At 39.1% G+C, this 19,742-nt stretch overlaps 1 protein-coding gene across 6 annotated transcripts in view; it reads left to right on the forward strand.

Moving 5' to 3' along the window:
- Positions 1 to 19,742, forward strand: part of MCF2 (MCF.2 cell line derived transforming sequence) — a 115,440-nt gene that overhangs the window by 69,164 nt on the left and 26,534 nt on the right. For all 6 annotated transcript variants that reach the window (XM_070463285.1, XM_070463286.1, XM_070463288.1 and 3 more), the window contains 9 exons: positions 991 to 1,028; positions 3,737 to 3,825; positions 5,152 to 5,218; positions 6,342 to 6,457; positions 6,570 to 6,639; positions 8,640 to 8,732; positions 16,788 to 16,880; positions 17,613 to 17,738; positions 18,426 to 18,647. In XM_070463285.1, the coding sequence (XP_070319386.1) occupies positions 991 to 1,028; positions 3,737 to 3,825; positions 5,152 to 5,218; positions 6,342 to 6,457; positions 6,570 to 6,639; positions 8,640 to 8,732; positions 16,788 to 16,880; positions 17,613 to 17,738; positions 18,426 to 18,647 (914 nt within the window). The remainder of the gene's footprint in view (positions 1 to 990; positions 1,029 to 3,736; positions 3,826 to 5,151; positions 5,219 to 6,341; positions 6,458 to 6,569; positions 6,640 to 8,639; positions 8,733 to 16,787; positions 16,881 to 17,612; positions 17,739 to 18,425; positions 18,648 to 19,742) is intronic.

Genomic DNA, 19,742 nt, shown 5'->3' on the forward strand with positions numbered 1-19,742 from the left:
CTCATTAATAGCAGAGTCTTTCCCTGAGTGGGCCTTGCAATGGCTCCCAGTAGGGGCAGAAAGGACAAGAAATCTGTTCCTTCCATGGTGAGAAGTGATGCACACAGCCCATGTGGGCGGGGTTCTTTTCAGCAGCCCTGAGACTTAGGAACTTAAATGGCCTAGTCTTTGACTGGACCATGCCCTGGGCTCTGGAGGAGCATCTGGACTCCTTGCTTGGTAATACAGGGGCTCACCTTTTGTAAATGAAACAGAAAGGTTAAATAGAAAGAAAAAGAAAGATTACACAGGAAGAACAGAAAGATGGAAGCTTGGAATTTTGATAAAGTTGGGTTTTTTGTTTTATTTGGTTCTGTTTTAGCATTTTAATGTGCTTCAGAAATGTTGTTTTATAGAGACTGGTTAGAAACACAAATTCTGACAGTAGATTATACAGATTTGTGTACCACTTCTGCCTCTTGGACATCTTATGCTTAACCTATAAAATGGAGGGAGAAGTAGTACTTATCTTCAAGGGTCAATTTGAGAGGTAAAAAACCAAATGCACATGTAGAGCTTAGAATAGTGTCCAGTATGTAGTAAGTGCCAAATAAATGTCAGATGCTCTGATTATTAGTTAAATTGAGATTTTATTCTGAAACTCTTTTTGATTCAGTTAATCAGTGAGCTACAGTCTGATTAAATGCTTATGTATTATGACCACTAAATCTGCTAATAATCATGGGTACTAACACCTAGCTTCATCTTGCTCAGCAATCCAGCGAATGTTCAGTGAATAAGAGAATGGGTGAATACATGGCAAAATCATGCTCTATGAGAAGTTGAAATCATGTAGATAAGTCTAACCAATCATCTGTTTTATATAGTGTGATTTTAAAATACTAATATAAACAAATTGGCACATTAATCTGTTTTAATATAAATGCACATATTTTTATGAAAGTGATTTTGATTCTTGTTTGAAATTCTTCTCTCATATTTCTCTATCAGGGAAGAAGACTTGGAGACAAAATCAGAGCAACCCAAAAGTAAATATCATTAATTAATTCAACATTGGCTTTATTGCTGTAGTTGCAGAAGCGGGATGGGGCTAAAACCATATTTTTCATTCACTGAACCAATATTGTGCATTTGAAAGCCTATTTTACCTAGAAGAAAAAGCTGCTGCTGCGTTGTGTCTAATTACAGTACTGGCGTAGCCCCAGTTGTATGAGCAGTTTCTCAAGTCTTGGCTCCAGTTCAGAATAAATGCTGTAGAACATCTCATATAAGTTCTAGTTTCTCTTTCCTGCCCGCACCTCAATTCAGTTGAATAAGTGCTGCACCTTTTTACAAAAGGAAATTCCTTTCATAAGTGATTCCAGTCCTGCAAGTAGAAAGCATGGACAAAGGACAGGTTCTAATGGACCATCTGCTAGGCTCAAAAAACACACCTATTCTTTTCTTGGTAGATTCAAGGTTCCTTCTGAGTTATTCATGACAATCTGGTATCTGCAGAAAGTAGCCGCATCATAACTGCAGCATCTTACATTTTCTTTGTATGTTCTTGATGGTAAATGAGGCCAAGAATGTATCTCCCAGAGGCAGGATAGCATATGATACAGATTGTGTGGCTAGAATGCCTGACTTAAGCCCAGCTCCATCACTTACTGGCTGCATAACCTTGGGCAAGTTCTCTGGAAGTCAGTTTCCTTATCTATAAAATGGAGGTAATAAGAGAACACCCTCATTATGGAGTTAGTATAACTAAGATAAAATAATCTAGTATTTATGAAGTACTTTGAGTATTGTGTGGTGCATGGTAATGCTCTAAGTGTTTTATGTAGTTGTTAGCAGGCTAGCAAATGACCCATACTGACACACCATGCCTGGTTATCAAGTTCTACAGCCAGAGTTTCTGGTTTCAAGAAGGAAACAGGCTGAATGCCAAATTCCTTAGTCTGCCATGTCTTTTGGTTCTGGTTTCAAGTCATGCCCACCTTAATAGCTATGTGGATTTATTCATTTGCATATCCCAAGGATAAAAATAGAAGGCTGTGATTCTGTACATTTCCTTGGTGAGATATCTAGCTAGTCAATCCAGTTCCCAAATGCACATATACTTCCAAGTCAAGTCAATTTGCACAATCCTTAGGCATTTAAAATTTGATGGTTCAAAATTTTTCAGCCTTGTATTTCAGAACCCTGTTAGGAGCGGATGGCACATACCTATCTGAGAAGTGCAGTATGCAGTATTTTCAGTCTTAATTATAGTAGTTAAAATGATAACACTTGATAGATGGAGCATACAGAAATCAAAGTACACTTTTAAAGAGGGAATATGAGGGACTTCCCTGGTGGTCCAGTGGTTAAGGCTGTGCTTCCAATGCAGGGGTGTGGGTTTGATCCCTGGTTAGGGAGCTAGGATCCCACATGCCTCACAGCCAAAAAAAAAAAAAAAAAACATAAAACAGAAGCAATATTGTAACAAATTCAGTAAAGACCTTAAAAAATGGTCCACAAAAAAAAATCCAAAAAATGAGGGAATGTAATAATGGTGGCTGACCATGGGTTTGGCAGTTTTATCACTTACTAGGTGACCTTGGCCCTTTGTGAAAGCTCTCTGAAACTCGTTTTCCCATCTGTAAGATGGATATGGGGATTGGGGATCAGTGCGCCATCACTTGCTAAATTGATGTGAGGATTAGATATGATGATGGTGTGTTAAGCACCTAGGACAGTGCCTGCTCGATATATACAATAGAAGTCAGTCAATGAATGTTTGCACCTTTCCACATGTCTCAGTAATAAGTAGGTCATATTGTGTGGAGGTGCTGTTCAGCTGATAGACTCTGTACTTCATTTTTGGTTGTTGTTATGAAGTAATGCTGCATTTACTTGGTTAGGTTTTCTGCAAGCTCAGCTGGCCAGTATGGCCAAGACCCCGGAATATAGTTTCGAAGAGCAGATAGCCATCACAGTTCTCAGTGGGGCAGTCCGGGTCCTGTTGAGTCTGCAAAATAAGGTGGGGAAGTCTCTGACACATGACAGAGAGCAGAGAAAGATGAACAAGACACAGCCATTTCAAGACACAATAGACAGTTCTGCACATCTTATTGGCCCTGAATGTCCAGGGCCCTGAATGTGCATTAGGTTTTATCATCTCATTCATGCTCATGATGATGCCACTGAGTGATTAGGAAAAGGGTCTGATATAGTGTGTCCTTGCTTAAAGAATTCAAGGATTCATGTAGTATTTGCTATCCAGGTTTCCATCAAAAATCAGTAAGGTTAAAAGGCCAGGTTGTTTCTTCAGTAAATAAACTTTAGTTATCTAGCAGTCAACTTTTTTTTTTCCCTTTGGGTCCAGATCTTAGTTCCCCAACCGGGGATGGAACCCATGCCCTCTGCAGTGGAAGCGCAGAGTCTTAACTGCTGACCCATAAGGGACGTCCCAGGACAATCAACTTTTTATGAACTAACCTCATTTCCCCGAAGTGCTACTGAAATGAAACATTACTTAACATATAAAGTAAATTGTAATGAATATCTTAAATCTGTCCTCTTAGGCAACTAAAATAATTTTTAACTAGTATATATCAAAGTTATTTCTGAGAAAAATCGTAATCATCGTGTTACTTTTTAGCTTATCTATATAGTTAGAACGTAGAAAGAAGAAAACTTAATTTGGGATACATTTCCATGAAGAAGAACTATACCTACATAGATGCTAATTTCACTTTTCTTCTCATTTCAGACTGAAGAAGTATATGATTGTCAGGAGAAGAGAAGTTCTGTTCAGTCCTCCAGTTTGGACAACGACAATAGCTTGGATATTTTAAAGAAGTATCTTTTATTTATTAACATATACCCATATACACATCTACCAGTAGGAGGCTCTGATTCAGTGTTCAAAGCAGATGTACTTAGAATATTGAGTTCTCAGAATATGGTTCTTCTGGGTGTGATCAAATGTGCACTAGAGAAGGTGTCAGAAGTCCTGGCCAACCTATACTGTGTTTATGTGACTTGAAAATTAACTAGATCTTTTCAGATTCCGAGTCTCCTCTTTTATGAAAGAGGTGAGAATGAATGGGTCAGTGTTTCAAAAACTACAGAAGATTATGTAGATATACAATGTGATTTTATAGGTACTAATAAAAATTGTTTCATTCACTTTTATATTATTATGTCAACATTCCACACATATGAATAGTCACCTTTTAAATTTTATATCACAGAGTTTTGAGTAAGTAACCAGTAGTTTGGAGCAAGTAACATATAGTTTGAAACATAGTTATATACAAAGATTGTTAAATGTTAGTTAAATTTATAAAAGTATAAAAATTAAAAAGAGGCCAAGGATAAAAGTTAGGGACTTCCCTGGTGGTCCAGAAGTTAAGATTCTAGGCTTCCACTGCAGCAGGTAAGACTTCAATCCCTAGTCAGGGAATGAAGATCCTGCATGCTGTGTGGTGTGGCCAAAACACCAAAAAAAAAAAAAAAAAAGGAAAAAGAAGTTAAATTAAATGGATAACATTGAGGAGTGAGGAAATAAATTTTAAATACAATGTCAATTGGAAATCACATTGGAAGGGAAGTGTATTTTGTTTTATTTTAAAGAGACAGTAAACAAAGTTACTACAGAAAGGTAAGTATGATCTATATTTGGGAAAATCAGTATTATAAATTCATATTATGTCTTGGAAAACTTCAGAACATTACTGAGGAAAAAGGAAAAATTTTGTTTAAAATGCTAATATGATTTTTTTCTGAGAGAGAGAGAGGGAGAGCAATAGCACAGAAATTGTGCTGTCCAAGAAAGTATTCCCCAGGTATTTAGGAATAGATTTTGTGAGTTTTTAGTAAATGATTCTTAAGTTTAGTGAGCTGGAAATAAAATTAGTTTTGTTTTTTTGTTCTCATTTAAAAATGACTCCTGAGCCCCACTCCTCTTTTTTTTTTTTTAATACATTTTAAAGGTCTTGTGGGTAGTACTTATTCTAGAAACCATAGAATTAATTTTATATTTTGATGATAAAACCAAACCATGGGTAGTTCCTCTGCCCTGCTAATTTTCATCTTAGACAATTTATCATGATAATAAATGAAATGTTTCAATACAATTCTAAAGTCATAAAATAACTGACAAATATGGTCCTTTCATTTTAGCCACGTCCTAAATGAGCTGATACAGACTGAAAGGGCATATGTTAGGGAACTGTTTACTGTTTTGTTGGTAAGTGACTCAGATTGTATTTTCCTGTCTTTTTAAAAAATTAATTAATTTATTTTAATTGGAGGCTAATTACTTTACAATATTGTAGTGGTTTTTGCCATACATTGACAGCCATGGGTGTACATGTGTTCCCCATCCTGAATGCTCCCCTCCCACCTCCCTCCCCATCCCATCTCTCGGGGTCATCCCAGTGCACCAGCCCGGAGCACCCTGTCTCATGCATCAAACCTGGACTGACGATCTATTTCACACATGATAATATACATGCTTCAGTGCCATTCTCTCAAATCATCCCACCCTCGCCTTCTCCCAGAGTCCAAAAGACTGTTCTTTACATCTGTGTCTCTTTTGCTGTCTCACATATAGGGTCATCATTACCATCTTTCTAAATTCCATATATATGCGTTAGTATACTGTATTGGTGTTTTTCTTTCTGACTTACTTCACTCTGTATAATAGGCTCCAGTTTCATCCACCTCATTAGAACTGATTCAAATGTGTTCTTTTTCTGGAATTCATTAGGAAGTGCTTTGGGCAGACTTCTCTTTTTGTCTCCTTCCTTGATTGTTTGTTAAATGTGTGCATTCTGGTTCTCCCTCTGCAGTGAGGATTGTGGCTTCAGAATTCATTACAGAAGAGATAAGCTGTTCTGTTAGGAATACAGTGGATTGTTATAATTATTCCCCGGGTGCTATTTAGAGATCATGATATAAAGCCCTGAGTATGGGAGAAAAGCATTCACTTGTTACAAATGTCATATCAGTAATATTAATTTAGTCTGGCAAAACTCAAACACTTATTCCCTAGGGAGAAGTTAATAACCTGTAATATCATCTTTCATACCTGGTTTCTATTTTGTTTCCTGTTAGCTACCCTGAAGGCCAAAAAGTTGTCCCTTTCTTCTACCCATTGAGTAGAAAACCTGGACTTCCTTGTCCTTCTATTTAAAATAATAATAATAATAGTGGATAACTTGGGGGAACTAGAACTTATTAATATTAAAATTACAAACAACTTTACCCTCTAATCCCATACACATTCTGCTGTACTTGTATCTTTGGTGGCCCAATTGAATGTTGATGTGACTATTTTTTAAATGAATAAATGTTTTTATTTTGGGTAGGGCTATAGAGCGGAGATGGATAATCCAGAGATGTTTGTTCTTATGCCACCTCTCCTGAGAAGTAAAAGGGATGTTCTCTTCGGAAACATGGCAGAAATATATGAATTCCATAACAAGTATGTAATTGCTGAATTGAATTTTCTTTTTTGTGATTATTATTTAAAAGGTTGTTGACCAATGTAGCATATTTCACATAAAATTGTGTTTTTTCTTTGAAATTTTTAACAGCATTTTCATGAGCAGTCTGGAAAATTGTGTTGATGCTCCAGAAAGAGTGGGACCTTGTTTCCTGGAAAGGGTTAGTTCAATGATTATTTCAAAATATATAAATATATAAGCCACCAACATAGCATGTCATTTTCCAGATTTGGAGATAAGGTAGGCATTATTTTTGATGTCCTTTTATTTTTGCAGGCGACACATCACTCCAGCAAGTATTTAATGCTAAATCAAGTTTTGTTATAGGAATGGGGTATTGGAGCATGCAAATGGCTATTGTATTCTGTGGCATCGAATGCTATAGTGGCTCAGCTTGTGACCTCTGACCCCTGGGTGATCCCAGGAGTCCAGGGACCATCCTGGCTGTGAAGGTGCAAGAGTTGGAATCATCATGGCACACCATTCTTGGCTTGGTTAATTTTTAGCCTGAGAGATGCCCTGCTATTCCCCTCTAGTACATGTGAAGTCTTCAAATCAAATATAGGCTGGCTTTCAGACACCGAGGCATCTATCACAGGAACTTTGCAAAACAGGGAGCTGTGTGTTCTTTTTATTCTACAATATCTTTCAAGAGGCTCATGTCTCTGTGTCCCACGGGTGTGCTTAGTATAACTGACTTCCCAGGCTCTGTAATCACACTCTCCTCCATTAGAGTTTTCTCTCTCAATGTTCTCTGCTTATCTAGTTCCTGCACTTCCTGAAAGATCAGTTCTGTTTTGACTTGAGAGTCAGTTTGATAGAGGTGATCACTGAAAGCCTCCAAGGAGATATCTTATCTCAGGAAGCGTTTATGGAGTGAGAAGATAATAAGGATAAGGCAGGACCTTTCTCAACATATCCTAACATTTAAAGACATTTAAACTTGGCCACCTGATGCGAAGAGCTGACTCATTTGAAAAGACCCTGATGCTGGGAAAGATTGAAGGCAGGAGGAGAAGGGGATGACAGAGGATGAGATGGTTGGATGGCATCACCGACTCAATGGACATGAGTTTGAGTAAACTCCGGGAGTTGGTGATGGACAGGGAGGCCTGGTGTGCTGCAATTCATGGGGTCGCAAAGAGTCGGACACAACTGAGTGACTGAACTGAACTGAACTGAACTGAAACCATGGCCAGATTCTTCCCTAGTTCCCTAAGCAGCAGCAGCTCCTCTTGCCTTTGAACTTCTATGGTACTTAATGTCTGTGCTACTCATTGGGAATTTTACATGTACTATGCATGTTTACACATGAATTTCATGAATTCTTTCTCCAACTAGATAGAAAACTGATTTTGTATCTCTAGTAAGGTCAGCAGAGTTCTTGGCAACCAGTAGTTTAATAAATGCCTATTGATCTGTTCATTCATTCAGTAGTCATCAACTATTCAGTACCTAGTTTGAACCAAGCACTGAACTAGGCAACGTGGAATACCAAGACTATTCACATAGGAAAAGAAGGATTCCACTGTGTACAGTGTCAGTTGTGCTGCATTAAAGTTATATGAAGGGTCCCATAGGAGCCAAGAAGAGGTGCATCTGATACTGACTGGAGGTATAAATGATGGCTGTATAGAAGAGATGACTTGTGAGATGAGTGTTAATGACTGAGTAGGAGGTATCCCATTAGATGAAGGTTGAATGAACAGGGAGAGAGAAGAGGGTGAGCAGATACCGCACAGGGTTCTGATACAATGATGATGGTCCAATGAGGACCCAAGGACCTCGGGAGTTACTATAAGTCATTCACTAATGAACGGAGTGACTGAGAGCAAAGAAAGAGTGTATCTCTTGGTACCCAGTTAGCTTATAGTAATCAAAAAAGTAGTCTGTTTTCTTAGTTCATTCAGAGAAGGCTTTTTTCCCTCTAACTCTCAAACTTGGTAAGTGGAAGTTATGAAATTACTTGGATAATTATGTGTCCCTCTCCCCAGTTTACTGGGCATGCTGGTCTTGGCATATAAAGAAGGTTTCTGACCTGGCCCTTTAAGCCACATTCCCTGTGATGCTTGGCCACAATCACTCTTGCTCAGCCTTTCTTGATAAGAAAAGGACATATTTACAAATCGCTAATACATTTGCATTTTCTTTTTATCACAGAAAGATGATTTTCAAATGTATGCCAAGTATTGTCAGAATAAGCCCAGGTCAGAGGCAATTTGGAAGAAGTATTCAGAATGCGCCTTTTTCCAGGTATAGTAATTGTTCAAGTATTGGATAAAGTCTCTGTGGAAGATACTGGGATATTCCTTATTTATAAATTCATTTTCTGCTTTCAGTAAGTTATATATATGTGTGTGTGTGTGCCTGTGTGTTAGTCACTCAGTCGTGTCTGACTCTGCAACCCATGGACTATAGCCCACCAGACTCCTCTGTCCATGGGATTCTCCAGGCAAGAATACTGTAGTGGGTAGCCATTCCCTTCTCCAGGGGATCTTCCCGACCCAGGGGTCAAACCTGGATCTCCTGCATTGCAGGCAGATTCTTTACCATCTGAGGAAGGCTTTTATATATATATATAAAAGTGCAGTTTGACCCTCCCCAAAATATACATATATGTATACCAACATATTTGCCACTCCTCAGAGGCAACTACTTTCTGCTTTTTTAGCTATTTATTTCATTATTTACCTCCATATCTCCAAATATCATACTTATATTGCTGCTTCCCACGGTAGAAGATGAGCATTTAGCTTTCTTTCACTGTTTTTGCCTCCCTGCAGAATTTCTGTTGTCTTCACATTGGTTATGGCCTAATAATACTCCATAGTATGGATATTCCACATTTTATTTACCCATTCATCACCTGATAGACATTTGAGTTGTCTCTACCTTTTGTGTGGGCTTCCCTTGTGGCTCAGCTGGTAAAGAATCCACCTGCAGTGCAGGAGACCTGGGTTTGATTCCTGGGTTGGAAAGATCCCCTGGAGAAGGGAAAGGCTACCCACTCCAGTATTCTGGCCTGGAGAATTCCATGGACTGTACAGTCCATGGGGTCACAAAGAGTCGGACACGACTGAGCGACTTTCACTTCACTTCACCTTTTATGTACAAGCTTTTGTGTGAACATTATTTTCTTTTCTCTTTTCCATGGACCTGGGTATGAAATTGCTAGGTCAATTCTGTTTAACATTTTGAAGAACTGTTAGATTGTTTACCAAAGTTGCTGCACCATTTTATATTCCTACCAGCAGTATATGAGAGGCCTAATTGCTCCACACCCCCACCAACAGTGGTTTGTATCTAATTACTTCTTAAACATTTTTTTTATGTTCTTATATTTGTATTTTTTAAAATAAATTTATTTATTTTAATTGGAGGCTAATTACTTTACAATATTGTAGTGGTTTTGCCATACACTGACATGAATCCGCCATGGGTGTACATGTGTTCTGTATCCTGAAACACCGTCCCACCACCCTCCCCATCCCATCTCTCTGGGTCATCCCAGTGCACCAGCCCCAAGCACCCTGTCTCATGCATCGAACCTGGACTGGCGATTCGTTTCACATATGATAATTTACATATTTCAGTGCCATTCTCCCATATCATCCCGCCCTCACCCTCTCCCACAGAGTCCAAAAGACTGTTCAATATATCTGTGTCTCTTTTGCTGTCTCGCATACAAGGTTATCATTACCATCTTTCTAAATTCCATATATATGCGTTAGTATACTGTATTGGTGTTTTTCTTTCTGGCTTACTTCACTTTGTTAATGTGGTGTATCACATTGATTGATTTGCAGATATTGAAGAATACTTGCATCCCTGGGATAAAGCCCACTTGGTCATGATGTATGATCTTTTTAATATGTTGTTGGATTCTGTTTGCTAGAATTTTGTTAAGGATTTTTGCATCTATGTTCATCAGTGATATTGGCCTATAGTTTTTTTTTTGTGGCATCTTTGTCAGGTTTTGGTATTAAGGTGATGGTGGCCTCATAGAATGAGTTTGGAAGTTTACCTTCCTCTGCAATTTTCTGGAAGAGTTTGAGTAGGATAGGTGTTAGCTCTTCTCTAAATTTTTGGTAGAATTCAGCTGTGAAGCTGTCTGGTCCTGGGCTTTTGTTTGTTGGAAGATTTCTGATTACAGTTTCAATTTCTGTGCTTGTGATGGATCTGTTAATATTTTCTATTTCTTCCTGGTTCAATTTTGGAAAGTTGTACTTTTCTAAGAATCTGTCCATTTCTTCCAAGTTGTCCATTTTATTTGCATATAGTTGCTGATAATAGTCTCTTATGATCCTTTGTATTTCTGTGTTGTCTGTTGTGATCTCTCCATTTTCATTTCTAATTTTGTTGATTTGATTTTTCTCCCTTTGTTTCTTGATGAGTCTGGCTAATGGTTTGTCAATTTTATTTACCTTCTCAAAGAACCAGCTTTTGGTTTTGTTGATTTTTGCTATGGTCTCTTTTGCTTCTTTTGCATTTATTTCTGCCCTAATTTTTAAGATTTCTTTCCTTCTACTAACCCTGGGGTTCATAATTTCTTCCTTTTCAAGTTGCTTTAGGTGTAGAGTTAGGTTATTTATTTGACTTTTTTCTTGTTTCTTGAGGTAAGCCTGTATTGCTATGAACCTTCCCCTTAGCACTGCTTTTACAGTGTCCCATAGGTTTTGGGTTGTTGTGTTTTCATTTTCATTCGTTTCTATGCATATTTTGATTTCTTTTTTGATTTCTTCTGTGATTTGTTGGTTATTCAGCAGCATGTTGTTCAGCCTCCATATGTTGGAATTTTTAATAGTTTTTCTCCTGTAATTGACATCTAATCTTACTGCATTGTGGTCAGAAAAGATGCTTGGAATGATTTCAATTTTTTTTAATTTACCAAGGCTAGATTTATGGCCCAGGATGTGATCTATCCTGGAGAAGGTTCCATGTGCACTTGAGAAAAAGGTGAAATTCATTGTTTTGGGGTGAAATGTCCTATAGATATCAATTAGGTCTAACTGGTCTATTGTATCATTTAAAGTTTGTGTTTCCTTGTTAATTTTCTGTTTAGTTGATCTATCCATAGGTGTGAGTGGGTTATTAAAGTCTCCCACTATTATTGTGTTATTGTTAATTTCCCCTTTCATACTTGTTAGCATTTGTCTTACATATTGTGGTGCTCCTATGTTGGGTGCATATATATTTATGATTGTTATATCTTCTTCTTGGATTGATCCTTTGATCATTATGTAGTGTCCTTCTTTGTCTCTTTTCACAGCCTTTATTTGAAAGTCTATTTTATCTGATATGAGTATTGCGACTCCTGCTTTCTTTTGGTCTCCGTTTGCGTGGAATATTTTTTTCCAGCCCTTCACTTTTAGTCTGTATGTGTCCCTTGTTTTGAGGTGGGTTTCTTGTAAACAGCATATGTAGGGGTCTTGCTTTTGTATCCATTCAGCCAGCCTTTGTCTTTTGGTTGGGGCATTCAACCCATTTACATTTAAGGTAATTATTGATAGGTATGGTCCCATTGCCATTTACTTTGTTGTTTGGGGTTCACGTTTATACCACCTTTCTGTGTTTCCTGTCTAGAGAAGATCCTTTAGTATTTGTTGAAGAGCTGGTTTGGTGGTGCTGAATTCTCTCAGCTTTTGCTTGTCTGTAAAGCTTTTGAGTTCTCCTTCATATCTGAATGAGATCCTTGCTGGGTACAGTAATCTAGGTTGTAGGTTATTCTCTTTCATTACTTTAAGTATGTCCTGCCATTCCCTTCTGACCTGAAGGGTTTCTATTGATAGATCAGCTGTTATCCTTATGGGAATCCCTTTGTGTGTTATTTGTTGTTTCTCCCTTGCTGCTTTTAATATTTGTTCTTTGTGTTTGATCTTTGTTAATTTGATTAATATGTGTCTTGGGGTGTTTCGCCTTGGGTTTATCCTGTTTGGGACTCTCTGGGTTTCTTGGACTTGGGTGGCTATTTTAGGGAAGTTTTCAGCTATTATCTCCTCGAGTAACTTCTCATGGCCTTTCTTTTTGTCTTCTTCTTCTGGGACTCCTATGATTCAAATGTTGGGGCATTTAACATTGTCCCAGAGGTCTCTGATGTTGTCCTCATTTCTTTTAATTTTTTTTCTTTTTTCCTCTCTGCTTCATTTATTTCCACCATTTTATCTTCTAACTCACTTATCCTATCTTCTGTCTCTGTTATTCTACTCATGGTTCCCTCCAGAGTGTTTTTGATCTCATTTATTTCATTATTAATTGTTTAATTGACTTTTTTTTATTTCCTCTAGGTCCTTGTTAAACATTTCTTGCATCTTCTCAATCTTTGTCTCCAGGCTATTTATTTGTAACTCCATTTTGTTTTCAAGATTTTGGATCATTTTTATTATCATTATTCTAAATTCTTTTTCAGGTAGATTCCCTATTTCCTCCTCTTTTGTTTGACTTGGTGGGCTTTTTTCGTGTTCCTTTAGCTGTTGGGTATTTCTCTGCCTTTTCATCTTGTTTAGATTGCTGTGTTTGGGGTGGCCTTTCCATATTCTGGCAGTTTGTGGTTCCTCTTTATTGTGGAGGTTCCTTGCTGTGGGTGGGGTTGGACAGGTGGCTTGTCAAGGTTTCCTGGTTAGGGAAGCTTGTGTCGGTGTTCTGGTGGGTGGAGCTGGATTTCTTCTCTCTGGAGTGCAATGAAGTGTCCAGTAATGAGTTTTGAGATGTCAGTGTGTTTGGTGTGACTTTGGGCAGCCTGTATATTGAAGCTCAGGGCTATGTTCCTGTGTTACTGGAGAATTTGCATGGTATGTCTTGCTCTGGAACTTGTTGGCCCTTGGGTGGTGCTTGGTTTCAGTGGAGGCTTTTGATGAGCTCTCATTGATTAGTGTTCCCTGGAGTAAGGAGTTCTCTAGTGTTTTCAGGGTTTGGACTTAAGCCTCCTGCCTCTGCTTTTCAGTCTTATGCTTACAGTAGCCTCAAGACTTCTCCATCTATACAGCACCAATGATAAAACATCTAGGTTAATAATGAAAAGTTTCTCCACAGTGAGGGACACCCGGAGAGGTACACAGAGTTACATGGAGAAGAGAAGAGGGAGGAGGGAGATAGAGGTGACCAGGAGGAAAAGAGGGGGAATCAAAAGGGGCGAGAGCAAGCTAGCCAGTAATCACTTCTCTATGTACTCTCCTCAGTCTGGACCCCTCAGAGATGTTCACAGAGTTACACAGAGCAGAGAAGAGGGAGGAGGGAGACAGAGGTGGCCATGAGGATAAAAGGGGGCGTCAAAAGGAGAGAGACAGATCTAGCCAGTAATCAGTTCCCTAAGTGTTCTCCACAGCCCCGAACACACAAAGAGATCCACAGAGTTGGGTAGAGAAGAGAAGGTAGAGGGAGGAATTAGAGGCAAACTGGTGGAGAAAGACAGTCAAAAGGGGGAGAGAGCAATCAAGCCAGTAATCTCACTCCCAAGTAAAAATGGGTACTGAAGATTGGGTTCTTAAAGGTACAAAATTGATAACAAATACCAAAAAGCAAAGATTAAAAATCTAGAGTAGAGGTTAGATTCTCAAAAATACAATATTAAAAAAACAAAACAAAGTCACAAAAATTATAAAATATATATATGAAGTTTGCTTTAAAAATAGGGTCTTTTTTTTTTTTGCAAGGTAATAGTAGGTTATAAAAATGAAAATTAAAGGAGTAATAGAGGACTTAAAAATAAAAAAAAAATTTTTTTAAAAATTTAAAAAATGATAATAGTAAAAATATATCTAGGACTTTCTCTGGAGCTGTTGCAGACAGTGTGGGGTCAGTTCATTTTCAGATAGTTCCTTGATCTGGCTTATACTTCTCAAGATCTATAGGCCCCTTCCTATGTAGTCGGTGCTAACTACAGGGTTTTAATCTATTGCACCTGTCACTTCCAAAGCGTTCCCTCTGTTTATTTTAGCTTCTTCTGTTTGCTGGTCTCTTCAGTGTCTAATTTCCACCCTGACACAAGGGGGCAAAGGTGGTCACTTATTTAGGCTCACTTGTTCAGTCGTGCTGTGGGGAGGGAGGAACACTGCAAACAAATATCACTGGCATGTGTGGGGAGTGCTTGCAGTGTCTCGGCCACACTGGGTTTGCCCCGCTCACGGCGTGTGTGCTTTCCCAGTCTACACTGTTCAGGCTCTAGGTTGCTCTGCCGGGAACTGTCTGAGGCGGGCCCTGGGTTGTGTGCACTTCCCAGGTCTAAGCCACTCAGGTTCAGGTTCTCAGGTACTCCACAAAGGTGCAGTACTCGGTTGGGCCTGCGTTTTGTGCCCTTCCCAGGTCCGAGCAGCTCAGGTGACCAGGTGCTTGGCGAGCGCAGTCGCCCCCAGTTGGGGGTGCGTCTTATCGCCTCCCCCGTCCCAGCCGCTCGGTTTTCTGGGTGTACAGCGGGCGCGCCTTCTCAGGTGTGCCATGTGTCTCTTCTGGGGAGCTGATCTCTGGCTGCGACCCTCCTGGTGGATGTCAACCATCCAGAATCCCAAGAAGTCTTGGTTAGCAATGAAGCCTGCTTGCAGTTTGGTAGATGATGCCTCTCTGGGGCCGCGATTGCCCCCTTCCAACTCTGGCTGTCCCTCACCTGCCTGTATCTGGCAGGGGATAGGCCGGTCTGCAGCCGACTAGCTCTGCTCAGTTCTCTGTTCTGTGAGCAAGCCTGGCAGTGTCTTAGGTTAGGGCTTTTTGGGGATAGCTATCCCACAATCTGGGTTGCTATCTCAAGTTAGTTCCCTCAGATTGCCCTCGGGGCATTCAGGCCCGGTCCTTACCCTAAGCAATGCAGCCCGCGCCTCCCTGTCCAGCCCCGCTTGCTAGTGGGGGATGCGAGCGTCTGGGCTGCTGCTCTGCTGGGAGTTGCTGTTAGGCACGTAATCTGTGGGTTTTAATTATTTATTTATGTATTTATTTATTTATTTATTTATTTATTTACTTTTCCTCCCAGTTATGTTGCCCTCTGAGATTCCAAGACTCGCCACAGACCTGCCGGTGAGAGTGTTTCCTGGTGTTTGGAAACTTCTCTCTTTTTTAAGACTCCCTTCCCAGGACGGATCTCCATCCCTACCTCTTTTGTCTCTCTTTTTATCTTTTATATTTTGTCCTACCTCCTTTCAAAGACAATGGGCTGCCTTTCTGGGTGCCTGATGTCCTCTGCCAGCATTCAGAAGTTGTTTTGTGGAATTTGCTCAGTGTTCAAATGTTCTTTCAATGAATTTGTGGGGGAGAAAGTGGTCTCCCCATCCTATTCCTCCACCATCTTAGGACTGCCCCTTAAACAAGCATTTAAAATTACTTCTTAAACAAACATCTGTTTTTTAAACCCCACCTTCATCTCCAACTTTCAGAGGAGGAAGAGGAAGACATTCTTGGAGGAGGGGGAAAGGTGTTCTTGAACATAAATTGAGTTGTTCCTTGGCTTTGCCCTTTGCCAGTTTCCAAATTTTATAGATGTTTTCCCCCTCTCATCTTGTAACTTTAGGCTTTGCCTTGTAAAAATGTTTCCATCATGTCAGTTGAATTTCATGAGTGAGAAGAGCCAAATACCTGTGTCAGTTCACCATTTTTAACCATAAGTTGATAATTGAATTAGATGTGTTGAATTTTACCCATATATAGAAGGGTCCTGGATCTTACATAGGTATCTCCTCTCCCATTCCCTTTGTGTTCTGCACTTCCTATATGCACATTCCATCCTAACTAGCTTCATTTTGCCCGAAGTATGGACTCTACAATGTTCCCAGGACCCAGAGTCATGACTCTTATATTTATAGTGGCAGCAAGCCAGTAATCAGATGAAATATAGCACTAGTTGATAAGGGCTATATTTTTCTTGTGACATTTAGGAAACTCTTCTCATACCCAGTCTGATTTATATTCAGTGCAACCTATTTCTTTTCTGGGTCTTGTCCTGTGGAACTAAGCCTTTTGTTAATTTTCTTGGATACTCTGAAGAACTTTCTGGTTATGTTAACCTAGGATCATTCATTGCTTTCTGACTTTTTAAGCATTCCCCATGATTGTGAATTTATAAATAATTTTTTTTAGTCTTTGAAATTTGGGGATTTTCTCTCTCTCCAATCCTTGAAGTAACGTTCACTGTAGTTTTCCAGATATACTGCCTCTCACAGTTTCCATACCATATAGGAAATGGTATAGATACCATATAAGATCTTTCTGGTAAATTTACCTTGAGATGTAAGAAACATCCATGCATTGGGTTTAATCAGTGAACATTTGGCATATTCATAGGCAAATGTCTTAATTTTAAACTTATTAATAATTCTATTTTAATGACAGGAATGTCAGAGAAAATTAAAACACAGACTTGGTCTGGATTCCTATTTACTGAAACCAGTGCAACGTATCACTAAATACCAGTTACTGTTGAAGGTAATTACATGAAGCATTTCTTTCTTTACTTACTTTTTTGGGTCAGATGTAGCAAAGCCATTAAAAAGGAAGCACTAGAAACAGGTAGGCTCCCTGAATGGGAGGGCTAGATATAGCAGTAGAATCTATGCTTTTAGCTGTTTAAGTGTCCATACAAATTACATTGATATATGGACAAGATTGACTGCAGAACTTTTACTGTTGTTAAGCAGAACTAAGCAACTATTCCTTGTAGTTTTGAGACTGTATTTCCTATAAGCCTTCTCAGTGAAAAATAAAGATAGCATATCCCTGAGTAATGTGAAAGGATTCCTAAAATGTCATGTTAGGTATAAATACAACATAGATTGTTTTAAAATATCTTTTCACAATGTTCTATGGTGTACGCATGGTGAATAAAGTTAATTGCTCTACATGGAGGGCCAAAAAGATGTGTAATTGTTTTAAAAATGAATCTCTAGTGTGTCCTAATAGCTATTGTTTGCCAGCCCCGGAACTATTGAATGCTCTTTGCTTTCTACTGTTTAGTCACTATTCCATTTCTTCCCCAGTTTTGACATTGTTATTAAATATAGTGTTAATGTGACAAATAGCATGTGAAAGCAATTACTCAAAAAAGTGCCATTATCTTTGGATTCCTCCTTGAAAGCATGTTAGCCAAAAATATATTCATTTTTTCCAGTTATTAATATCTGTCTAATATTAAGTTTAACTCTTGACTTCTAATTACAGGAGCTATTAAAATATAGCAAAGACTGTGTCGGATCTGTAGAATTAAAGGAGGCACTTGACACAATGCTGGATTTACTGAAGTCAGTTAATGACTCAATGCATCAGACTGCAATAAATGGCTATATCGTAAGTAGATCTTCATGATTGTTGCAGTTTTACAGGGTAAGCATGTCAACATCTCTTTCTTCCTCTCCTGGAACAACTGAGAAATAAGACGTAAGAGGCAGACAAACAAAGGATCTAAATGTCAGCATTATTACTTATGATGCTAAGTGGAAAATTGGCTTCAGATCAGCAGCCAGATGGATTTACGACATTCCCCTTGTCCCTAACAAGGCCTACCTCCAAGTGCAGACCTTGGGAGATCCCACGTCATGGGATGTTTGGGTCTATTCTAAGGAGACATATCGTCTCAGAAGTGCTCTTTGCCCAGGTCCAAGATAGAGAGATGGAAGAAAGAGATCAAATCTTTAGGAGTTAGTTCCACCCCATGGGAAATCTTGGACTGGAAGAGCTCACTCGCCAATCAGGACTGAGGAAGCCATGGGGAGAGCTGGCCCAGCTGAAATACCTCCACATGGAGACATGAAGCCAGGGAAAAGGAAGTTTCTTCTATCTCCCAGTCCCACAGTCATTTTGTAACTGGCTGACACATGGCATGTTTTCATGCGAAAAGTTATGATGAATGAAACTTTTAAAACTATAAATTATGCTTCAGGGTTTTAGTAGCTCAAGCTAAACACTGTAATGATGCTGTCAGAGATCTGAATGCCCTTCTGCCCTGTACTAATGAGCTGAGGTTTTCTGTTCCAGGGAAACTTAAATGAGCTGGGCAAGATGATAATGCAGGGTGCATTCAGTGTTTGGATTGGACACAAGAAAGGTACTACAAAGATGAAGGATTTTGCTAGATTCAAATCAATGCAGCGGCACCTTTTCCTGTATGAAAAAGCCATTGTATTTTGTAAAAGGCGCGTTGAAAGTGGAGAAGGCGGTGATCGATACCCATCATACAGTTTTAAGCACTGTTTGAAAGTAAGACCTTTTGAATTGTATAATGTAATAGTTTCTCGTGTATACATATACTCTATTCAAGTTTGTGTACTTTTTCAGTTCAGCTGACTGGGTTTTACGCTTTAGTCACACACATTTGTTTATTTTTTCTAAACAAAATCTTTTGTTTTAAACTGAAGTATAATTGGCCTATAACATTATATTTGTTTCAGGTATGCAGTGTAATGCGTCAATATTTGTACATATTGTGAAATGATCACCACAGTAAGCCTAGCTAACATCCATCACCACACAGTTAAAACCATTTTTTTTCCTTGTGATAACTTTTAAGATCTACTCTCTTAGCAAGTTTCAAATATGCAATACAGTATTATTAATCATGATCACTATAGTTACCATGCTATACATTACATCCCTGGGGTTTATTTATTTTACAGCTGGAAGTTTGCACCCTTTGACCCCCTTCTCTACTCATTTCTCAAGCTCTCACCCATGAAACCTTAAGTAGGAGTCATACAGAGATGTCAGGTGAAGCAGAACTTGTCTGCTTAAAATGAGAGCCAGGAAGGGCAGAATGTAACCTTCTCTTTCTCTCTCACTTCAGTCCCAGGCATTCCTCAAGGGGGCGCCCTAGTGTCTTGCCTGGTGCAGTTTGAAATTACAGGAAGAGACCCAGGCTCCCCCATTTGCACTGTCTTACCAATGACACCAGGTGGAGTTCTTGGTCTTGGTAGCAAGGACTTTTTATCATACAGGCGAGTCAGAGGAAAGAGTTTTTTTCCTTTTTTTTCCAATGTAATTAAAAAATGGATCACCTTTTTTCTGTTGTTTTTCCTGGCCTCGCGACTCAGCTTAGTTCCCCAACCAGGGATTGAATCTATGCCCCCCTTGCACTGGAGCACAGAGTCTTAACCACTGGACTGCCAGATTACTTTTATGTCTAGCACATTCCCATCATACCCCTCCTCCATCCCCTCTTTTCCTGGGTGTTCCATAGCCACCAATTGCTGAATCTTGCCCATGCCTGTCCTGTCTGATCCTTAGAAATTGCTTTCTTCTCTCCCATAACCCAAACCACCATTCTGTCCTACAGTTAGTTTGGTATTCAAATCAGAG

Source organism: Odocoileus virginianus, unplaced genomic scaffold (genome assembly GCF_023699985.2).
Source record: "Odocoileus virginianus isolate 20LAN1187 ecotype Illinois unplaced genomic scaffold, Ovbor_1.2 Unplaced_Contig_1, whole genome shotgun sequence".
NCBI lineage: Eukaryota > Metazoa > Chordata > Mammalia > Artiodactyla > Cervidae > Odocoileus > Odocoileus virginianus.